At 41.7% G+C, this 10,937-nt stretch overlaps 1 protein-coding gene across 1 annotated transcript in view; it reads left to right on the top strand.

Moving 5' to 3' along the window:
- Window positions 1-10,558, top strand: part of dnai1.2 (dynein, axonemal, intermediate chain 1, paralog 2) — a 17,285-nt gene extending 6,727 nt beyond the window's left edge. The window contains exons 15-18 of the mRNA XM_079186346.1: window positions 363-511; window positions 2,197-2,296; window positions 5,260-5,442; window positions 10,312-10,558. Coding sequence (XP_079042472.1) covers window positions 363-511; window positions 2,197-2,296; window positions 5,260-5,442; window positions 10,312-10,413 — 534 coding nt within the window. The 3' untranslated portion in view covers window positions 10,414-10,558. The remainder of the gene's footprint in view (window positions 1-362; window positions 512-2,196; window positions 2,297-5,259; window positions 5,443-10,311) is intronic.
- Window positions 10,559-10,937: the final 379 nt, after the last annotated feature.

The following is a 10,937-nucleotide window of genomic DNA, read 5'->3' as shown; positions in this document are numbered from 1 at the left end:
TAGAAAACAAAAGTAGATTACAAATTCAAGTTAAAAGTAAAAAGAAAAAATGTTTTCCTTCTGTTTACTAATCACAAATACTTCTACCTTTGTCGCGTCATACTGATGTCTAGTTAGGCTTCTTTTTTCTTTTATTCCCACTCAATTTGTTTTTACTAACCATAATATAGAAACACTAATAACAGTTTGGATTACAATCAAGATTTGATTAAACTGAGTGGGAATGGTGTTACCACAGAAACTTTCATTTAATACTGGACTGGTGCGCTATCACATGGTATTTTAAAGGAAAATCTGTGTTTATACCATCAACTTTGGCCCAAATCAAGACTGATATTTGCCTTGATGTCTTTATTCTCCAGTGCTCCAAAACGTACTCAAGCCAGTTCCTGGAGACATATGATGCCCACAGCATGGCAGTGGAGGCAATAAGGTGGAACCACTTCCACCCGAAGGTTTTCATCTCTTGCAGTTCAGACTGGACCGTCAAGATCTGGGACCATACCATCAAGTAGGAAAACTGAAAAGAGAAAGAGTGAAATGTGCAGCTACTGTAGATATCACAGCTTTAAGAATTATTCAATTTTGTCTATATGTTATGTTTCAGCATTATTCAGGTAAAAGTACCTGTGTGGAAGAAGATGAATGATACATTTGTCATTTATACCTCAAGGGAATTAAATGCTGTGATTAGTTACAGAATAGTAACTGCAACTTTATACAGTATTTATATTTTCATGGTTATCAACAACCCTAGTTCTCTGTGTTCAGATGTCTATGTGCATTCAGAGACAATATAATCAGCATTCCTGTAACCCTATTCCAGTATATTGGTCTTTATTACCTTGTCCTCACATAGCATCATGTTTCTTGCTTATTTCACTAACCCACAGTGCCTCCCACTTCTTGTCAGCACAGGCAGCTCGACTGAATAATGATAGTAATCATCCTCCCATTATGAGAGACAAGGTTTTCAAGAATGATCCACAACACCCCATAGATGTAGTTTCCAGGAGAGGGTCTGACTGGATCCAACACATTTTCTCAAACTTTGCCGCACTCGTTTAGAAGTGTGCGAAAGCTTTACGGTGAAAACTGCTGCTTTTGTTTGACGCCTGCGGCTAATATATCCTGTAGAACCGCCACATGGTGTTAACCAGTCCAGAATGAGCTGAAGTCGTAATAGAAGAGAGTTGCATCAAGTTAGCTAAACTACACAAAAGGACACGGTTTTAGAATCGTAGTAGCCCTGGCTCTTAGATGTGCAGTATGTCATTCTGCTGTAAAAAGGCCCTGGGCCAGATTCAGACATACCTACCAGAGTGCATGTCATTTATCACACAGCAGCATGGGAACACAGTTTATCTGTCATCTGAGGCACAGCTTGCCCCAAAATCAATAAGGGAGGCTCGGGCAAGAATGTTACGGTTTACATTCTGGTTTGTTTACTAAGTTTCATACAATTTGTGGGGTTCAGTATTGCACATAAAATACTCCAAATGTGTGAATACCTACGAGTATACTGCAGTAAATAGTGTAACTATTCTGAAATAGGTCCAAAACAATAAGTAACATAAAATGAATGTCATAGATGAACATGTCCATTTCAAACAAAGAGCGGCTACAGGTGTATATAGATGAGGCTGTGTGTGTGTGTGTGTGTGTGTGTGTGTGTGTGTGTGTGTGTGTGTGTGTGTGTGTGTGTGTGTGTGTGTGTGTGTGTGTGTGGCCGTATTTGACATTCACAAAGCACTCATTTGAATGCATTCTTGATTTCACATTTCAACATTGCTACGTTTTGATTTATTTTTCTGAGCTTGATGGTGGACATATTCTACCACTGAATAGGGCCTTTTGAGCTCTGCTTCACTTGCAGAATGTGACCAGAAGGACATCTCAGGTGTTGGATGTGTAATTAGTTTCTGCCTTAGTAAATCAAACCCCACTGACAACAACCTGCGAGTGCAAATTGCTTTCATGTACGCATCTAAGTCGGTTCTTCTGTGTTGCCTCTTGAAATAGATTGTTTTGCCTACTCCATTTATTTCGCTCACACACACACACACACACACACACACACACTTCCCTTAATATTTGAAGAAGACTTGTATGTGCGTGGTTTCTTAGCATTTGATTTAATATAATGGAAAGTTACACGTTTCCTGACTGACTGTGTGTATCTGTGTGTTTTGTCAGCACTCCAATGTTCACATTTGATCTGAATGCAGCTGTTGGTGACGTTGCCTGGGCTCCATACTCCTCCACTGTATTCGCTGCCGTCACAACAGATGGAACGGTAAGTGTCCGCCTAAACTTACATTTTGCAGCCCTCAGCTTGACGTAGAAGTTTAGCAGTTCATATATATGCCTGTTTGGGCCTTTAGAGTACCCTGGTTCAAGCCACAGTGCATGTCCTCACTTAGATTTATTAAGAACCTCACAGCATTGATTGTACATTGAGGTGTTTTATGTTTATATGCAGAATAGCCTCAAGCAATTGAGTTTGTTCAAACACGTTTTTTTGTGACTAAGGCGGGCTCCTGCTGGAATCAATGGTTATTGATTCCAGCCAAAAGTCATTTCCGTGGATGCCGTGTTGCTTATCTTCACATATTTTCTTAGTATGGCTGCAAGCTGTCCCCATCTGTTTGTCTTCGCTCCAGCCTATAAAAGTCCAGAGTGTTGTGTCTGACACATTTCCTGTCCGGTGAGCCAAGTGAAGTCGTGTGAGAATGATAAAAAAGGAAATGAGAGCTGAGCAATTTCAGAGACACCGTATGTGATAGTGTGTGTGTGTGTGTGTAGGTGTGTGTGTGTGTGTGTGTGTGTGTGTGTGTGTGTGTGTGTGTGTGTGTTTCCCGTCCTTTCCAATGCCAGAGTTTAGTCCCCATTGGCTCTATACATACTATAGTGTACCGATGATTACGCAAAATATTTCATAACCAAACATCAGTCTTGATTAGATATGGAAGAGAAGAAACATGGGATTTTTTACCAAATTCACAACTATAAATGAAATGTCCCCTTATAGTATACAAGCTAAATGGCTAAATGTATACAGATTAATAAACATAGTATAAAATCAGCAGTTTTTTTTAAATTGTATACATCTACAGAAAAAACAAAACAAAATAAATGACTTTGCTAGAAAGCATATTAAATCTCAGTCCCGTAATTTATCCTCTGAAACTCGATCAAAAGCAGTTTCAGCAGCTATTAAAAAGCTCATTAAAAGCTCATCAGTTGGCATATATTTTACGAGCACAATATCCTCTCTAAGCAGCAGGAATGACAAGAATATTAAATTGGAGTCGATCAAGGTCAGAGTGCTGATCTATTTTTCCTCAGTGTGCTAAACTCAAATCGGAACGATCATTTCAGTCTGATTTTAAGCATGTGCTTGCTTAGACTTTGTGAGCTAGTGATTTTATATAGATATTATATTAGTATTTGCTGTAATGCCACATTTCGAGGTGTAAATGTCATCTGTAAACTGAGGGATGGGCCTGAGGGACAGGGCTGTGCAGAATTAACTGTATCCACTAAATAATGACCGTACATTCAGTTCCAAAGCGAGGCTGAACTTGCTCTTTGGTCACTGTCACATTTTGGAAGAATGGCAGAATATTGTCGAATATTGTTGCGGTCGTAGTGCATGATGTTAGTCGGCATAATCTACCTCCGGATAGCAAATCATTTGCAGTACATTGTTGTTTTCTGAGTGTCTGGTAGAGCTTGAGTGACTCAGCATGAGCTGTGCGCCCCCTGACGTGTGTTTTCTGTTGATGAAAACCTGGCCTGCTGCTGCTGCTGCCACACTGCAAAATGTCAGAGACACAGTGGCGTACGTGTGTGTGTGTGTGTGTGTGTGTGTATGTGTGTGTGTGTGTGTGTATGTGTGTGTGTGTGCGTGCGTGCGTGCGTGCGTGCGTGCGTGCATGTGTTCATAAGGATAATGACTTGCCTGGCAAGCTGAGGTGTAGAAATGACACTGAGTTGTGCAGTGCAAACAAATATCTCTTCGTTCTCTCTGTCACTGCCTCTCCATCTGAGGTGCCAAACGAGGAAATAAAGTGTCAGGATGAAATAATGAGAAGTCCAAGCTTATCCTCCAGTGATTAAACTCCAAATCCATATTTGCTCTGTGTGCAGCTCTTCCTCACCTTCTGCACATGGACTGCTTCATATTTCAGTCAGAATACCTGCATCAGCTCATGCTGGGTTTTTAGATGTGATGCAACAACATCAACCTAAAGCAATAAAAACTGCCTCAATAATAGAACAATTTGATATTTTAAAATCAAGTAAAATGAATATGTTCTACAGTGTAAGTTTAATATATTATAGGCAATCATTTCAACACAGTAAAATGTATCTTGTGTGATGTAGATGTCATGTAGTCAGTGTGTACTGCAATCAGGTATGACTAATGTTACATTAGTGCTCTTTAGATAATGGCTGAAGTGATGGAGGTTACAGAAAGTCATACCCTGGTAGAATATGATGATTGGTTGTAAGTGACTGTGCTGCTTAATGTGGTGTTTGTACACATACACGGTGTGAACCCTAACAGCCCGGACGCAGTCATCTTTCTGGTAAAAGGAGTGGGCCGTGCGCTGCAGTGGGCTTATTCGTTGCTGAACAGATTGTGTGGTCTGGTCCCTTCTGGATAATGATGCTTATGGTTTTGTATGCCAGCACAGACAAACACGCAGCAGCTGTGGCTCAACGGTAGACCGGGTCCTCCTCTAACCGGAAGATCGGTTGTTGGGTCCCCCGGCGACTCACATCCACGTGGCGAAGTGTGGATTGTCGGCAAATTGCTCCAAAAGGCTGTGCCATCGGTGTTTGAGTGTGCGTGAATGTGCATTAGTTTAGATCTGATGGGCAGGTGGCACTTGTGATGGCAGCCTCTGTGTATGGGTGTGTGTGTGTGTGAATGTTGACATGCACGCTATCAATGGAAGTCCATTTGCCATTGACATACATACACACATACTGACAGAAGTGCACACTCATTGAAGTACTGGGAACACCTTTCTGTGCACCAGATGTTCAGGCTGCATCCCTGCAGAGGCGTGTGCTCCACCAGGCTCCTTAATAGACAACACAAACACAAGATATAAAATGGCAGCAACAGATCTAGCCTTCAGAATCTTCCGACATAATGTACGTCCTCCAGCCTAAATAATTAGAACTGTAACAAAACAAAGATTCATAAACAACACATTTATTCTTTTGATTATTCGTCTTTTTCAGATTCATGTCTTTGACCTCAGCGTCAACAAATATGAGGCCATCTGCCAGCAGTCGGTGGTGGCCAAAAAGACCAAGCTGACTCACATTGAGTTTAATCCCATCCATCCTCTCATCACTGTGGGGGATGACCGAGGCTATGTCAGCAGCTTCAAACTCTCCCCTAACCTCCGCAAGAAACCCAAGGTAAGGATCTAATCGAGTTGCAAGAGAGAGAATTGTTTGAGCTAATTTGCTCCAAAGCTATGCCCATTTTAATCCTTCCAAATGCAGCTGCATGTTTTTTTTCTCTTGCTGCTTTGTCTTTATAATGAGGCTCTATTGGCACATACGAATGGAGCTTGTCCACATTACAAATGTAATACCAAGTCGTCTGCCACTTTCAGTACTGTGGTGAAGTGTGTTCTGCATTGTTCCCATTGCATTTGAATGGCTTATTGTGTTCTTGCCCCCTGCTTTGGATGTTAACAGCTAATTGCATGGGTGTTATCAGCGTTCAATCACAGATACAAAAACAAGAAGACGCACTGACCTCTATTCACTGTAATAATTATGAAGGGAATTAAGGTGGAAGTGAGGTGATGTAGTAGAGCGATAAAATGACGGATGTATAAAGAGACCGGATGCAGCGTCGGCGGCAGCGCCCCGTTCATTCTTATGAAAGTGGCACATGAAGCAAAAAAAGTTTGACTTCCGAGTTTAGAATTCAGAGGAAAACACCCGAATCTTCTGGCAGTCACCTCCATTATGGGGCAGGGCCCCATAAGGGGCCCATAAGGGGCCCATAAGGGGCCCATAAGGGGCCCATAAGGGGGCGATGGATGAGTCAAACATTCACGGGACTTTCACCTGGAGGACCATTGTTTGAGTCCTGTGTGAAACCATAAGTCACTTGCATTAGTGATCACTTATCACTTGATAGTGATGACCGCTGATAAAGCCCATTGAAATCAGCTGATAACATTCAAAATGGGTGTTTCTTTCACCTTATATACCATCTTATCTGTCAATGATCTGAATGCATGTCTGCCCTTTTGTATTATTGTTCCTTTGCATGAGTCCTGACCTCGAGCTAATTTCACCAAATGGCAATAAAATGAATGCGAAGACATAGTGGGGAGAATATTCTTAAAGAAAAAAAAGCTGAAATATATTCTGGATTCAAAGCAACTTGTTTACAGTAAAACTAAATTCCACTTTAATCCATTCACAATTGATGAGTCACTGAGGGCTCTGTTGCCACCCAGTGACAATGGTTAATGAGCTGTGGAGTAATCACAGCGGCCCCACTAAACACAGGAGGAAACCTAATGGCACGCTGAGTCACAACACTTTAGTCAGGGCCCATTTAGAGTCTGCTCTGCCACCTCTCCAGCCTTTTCTTTTGTGCTCCTTTGTGTTGGCCACATAGGTGCATGTAAGCTGGAAAAAACATTCTAATGACTAGAGTAACACATATTTATTTCACAACGCATTTTTGAGTATTATACACTGCCATGTAGTGCCTGGGTGCAACACGCATAAACAATTCTCATTCAACCACTCGCATAACACAGTTTGAATGGGTACAACATATCAACACACACACATCCAGTGGTACCTCATTAGCCTCAGACCTCAGACTGTAGCCCTAAAGCATACAATTGGGGAGTAATTGTATAGTTAAGCACCACTGACTGCGGTCGACACCCACAGCAAATATTATTATTAATATGTCTTGTAAAATTGGCACTGCAGCCCTCTAAAACTTGCACAATGGGCACGGTGGCCCATTGAAATACCCCAAATTCTGTAAGGCTGTCGGCGCAGTCCAACTTCCTGGCTCATTCACTCTCACCATACAATTCCACTTAACCTCTGTTGTCTTGCAGTGCACCTCGAAATGAGTTAATTGTTTGGGGCTTCCAAAATGAGAGGTCAAATGTCCGAACTCTGACTTAAAGTGTCAAAAAAACAAAAAGTTTACCACAGGATGTTCTAAAATGCTCTGTTGTGCTGAAGTGAGCAGTTATTTCCCCGTTGTAAGCCTGAGGGCAGCCATCAGTAAGAGGTAGTGTCAGGTGGGCCTGTTGTTATGCTGCACACACACACACACACAACTCTACAGAACTGTGGATACGTGGCGTTATCGTGGAGAAAGAGAACGTTTATGCAGGCTTCACTTTCTAGTTGAATCTGGTCTGAAAGTGTTTCACAATTCACATAATGCATATTAGGTACCACGAAAAGTCCAGGTTATAGTCAACTTTAGACACACACTCCAACTGTTCATCACTTTTAGATGACCACTAAGCATCAAATTAACCCTGTGTGTGTTCAACACAACGCACTGTTCTGTTCAGCATGGATGTGTTCATCTCATCTGTTCTCTTCTCTTTCCATGTTGCCCACATATCGCAAGTGTAATATAAAAGCAGGATTGTGCAATATTTTGTAATTGTCTATTAATCCCAATTATCTCCCAGAATATAACGTAGCGTTTACATTTGTGTTCATGTTGTATTGCTAGTAAATGAGCAGACACAAGTCTAGGATTTTACTGCTGCAGTAAGCAAGCCAGCAAGGAATGTAGAACACATGTTGACATCTTGAGAGAAGATGATTTTATATGATTTTGATTATACTTTTGAATAGCAATAGAAGCTTTATTGAGCCATTAATCATGGCGCATCGAGATTTGATGCTCATTCGTTTCGGGAACGCAGCTGTCTGTCTGGATCAACCCACTCACTGTATCTCAAACAGCTACACCACAAATATCAATTTACATTTTCTGAGCTTCAAAGGAGGAGTTACATTAGATTACAGTCATTTAGCAGACGCATAATTCAGCATTCTATCACATTTCTACACCGTAGGCACAGCTACGGGAGCAATTTTGGGCTTAAGTGTCTTGCTCAAGGACACATCGACATGTAACTAGCGGAGCCGGGAATCGAACCGCCGATCTTCTGATTGAAGGACAGCCCTGCTATCCACTTAGCCACAGTTGCCCAGAGTTCTCCAGCTTTCTACAGTGTTGAGGCGTCAGTCACACTTTGTCACTGTAACACTTCTAAACATAAATCTATAAAAAAAGGTATTATGTAATTATTTGTACTATTGTGATTGTGTGATTGTTAATATACAATAATTAGATTTAATGGTAAAAGGTGCACAGACATCAAATTAAGACTTAAGGTGTATTTTGTTGTCAAAACCACAGCTGTACTGTTTATTCCATCATGGGATGATCGTGTCCAAAACTATACACATGAAGTATATTTTATTATGCATACAGTTAGTTTTATCCCTCACGTTGTCATTCTTCAATGCAAAAATACTACGCACACAATAGATGATTAGATTAGCATTACATAGCAGCCATTATGGGATGTCATAGTAGGAAAAGCACTCGTGTGTCTCATAACATTAATGATAGCTACATTCCATTCAGAGGTTGCAGTCCTGGTGTTGTGCATGCTGGCTCACTAGCATGACTTACTGAGACGCTTAAATGTAACGAGCCATCGTTATTACCGTCATCCCTGCCGGGAGGATCATGTGATCTGTTGCATGTGTGAGTTTGTGTATGAGTGCGTCCGTCTGTCCGTGAGTGATTGTGCACCTCTGTGTTCTCTCCACGGCTAATCCCGCATTCTGCCTAATACATGTGGGTGGCCAGTTATGGCTGCATGCTCAAGGATCTCTCGTGGTTGCGGTGACTCATAAAAAAGCTTTTATTGTGTTGTACCGCCATTGACTGCCTGCTGACACCTCACTCGCTGAGCCGCTAGTGATACATCACACAGCTCAGTGCAGCCGCTGTACCCAGAGACAGAGTGGGAGAAAACATTTCGCTCACTTTTAGTGTTTTGGACACTGTGTTTGGCTATCAGCTAAACGGAACTACCAGCACGCACACTGCTGAGTACCTCGCCGCCACTCAGCTGCTGCTACGCAGGCAGGCGGCTGGGTGAGTTGAATTTGACTCGATGGCCTGCATACATCGCCACTTGTGGGGGTTAGCCAATTGTGGGTTGTTTTCATTCAATAACACGATACAGCAGGAGTCATTGCAGACACACATGGCAGAGATCTGCACTCTACTGTGCGCACCTTTTAATGTTATTAGTTACACCTGTACTTGTCCTGCTCTAACAAAGTCACAATGTCTGCTGTGAAAATGGTTTTAGGACACAGGACGCGCCCTGACGCATCCCTCCAGCAGCCTGTATTATAGACTGTGGACTGATTCCTTTTTATTTCTGTAGGAAGTTTGTTGGATGTCTTGGTAAGAGCAGGACAGTCATATATATTCACAGGTTACATAAACAGTAGTTTACTTTTTGCTACAGTGCTAGCTGGTTTTCATGCAGTTTTGGAACGATTTAGGCTTTTGCGCCTCCCTCAAACTCCTATCTAACCTTGATAATTATTATTAGTAGCCCGCCTCTCTGCTAAAGCAAGTCAATATAAATTACCTCTTTGTTCGTGAAAGTAATAAAAGTCCATATCCAGTAAGTTGTAATATTATTATATAAATGTCATAAAATAATATAGACATTCTAAGACATGATAATGATGGGCCTGTTAAATATCCTTATAACAGAGGTAGAATGACCTCCTGCAGCAAAAGAGGACACATGTTGAGCTATAGCTCTTAAGTGGCTGTGTGTGTTTTTCTATGCACAGGAGTGTTTAATATGCCAATAATAACAACACACTCTCTCTTTGAATTTGCCCTTTGCAGTCGTGTCCTTTAGGCAGTAGCTTCATGTCTCCAAACAACATCACAACATGGTGGAAAGAAATGACTATATAATGGATTATTATAACCTCTTTGCTGCTATTGACTTCACATCCATTTCCATTTATGTCTGATTGTGTTCTCCTCTGGTTAATTGTCTGCCTGCTGGGTTTGTGGTCTCCCTAAGTGCTTGGTAAGCAAAATATAATTTACAAGTTTTCTCTCTCTCTCTCACTCTGTGTGTGTGTGTGTGTGTGTGTGTGTGTGTGTGTGTGTGTGTGTGTGTGTGTGTCTGTGCTTGTGTGTCTGTGCTTGTGTGTGTGTAGGCCAAGAAGGGTCAGGTGCAGCCGAAGGGTCCAGAAGTGGAAGTAGCCAAGATGGAGGAGCTCCTCAGTCTGCTAAGGGAACCAGAGCACTGCACAGCTTAACGCGGCCGCTGAGGCTGCCCAACACACAACACTTTTAGATGACCACTTAGCATCAAATTAACCCTGTGTGTGTGTGTGTTCAACACAACACACTGTTCTGTTCAGCATGAATGTGTTCATCTCATCTGTTCTCTTCTCATTCGTTGTTGCCCACAAATCGCAAGTGGCCGTGTCAATATAAAAGCAGCATTGTGCGATGTTTTGTAATTGTCTATTAATCCCAATTATCTCCCAGAACATAACGCCGATCATAGCGTTTACATTTGTATTCATGTTGAATACAAATGTAAACGCAGCCACTGAGGCTCTTTATTTTTGTTCATCTTTATTCTTGTTCATTAACAATAAAACATGTCTTTTGCTCAGTGTGTGCAACAGTAAACACCATCAACATACCAACGGAAATATTTCTACATCTTTATTAAAAATGTTTTTTTTTGTCTGATATCTCTTAAGCTCTCCTCCGTGAATCGCTCTCCTCCGTGAATCGCCACCTTACCGTGGTGGAGGAGTTTGAGTGGCTC

The sequence above is a fragment of the Pholis gunnellus genome (genome assembly GCF_910591455.1).
Source record: "Pholis gunnellus genome assembly, chromosome: 3".
Lineage (NCBI taxonomy): Eukaryota > Metazoa > Chordata > Actinopteri > Perciformes > Pholidae > Pholis > Pholis gunnellus.
This window is presented reverse-complemented; position numbering and strand designations above follow the sequence as displayed.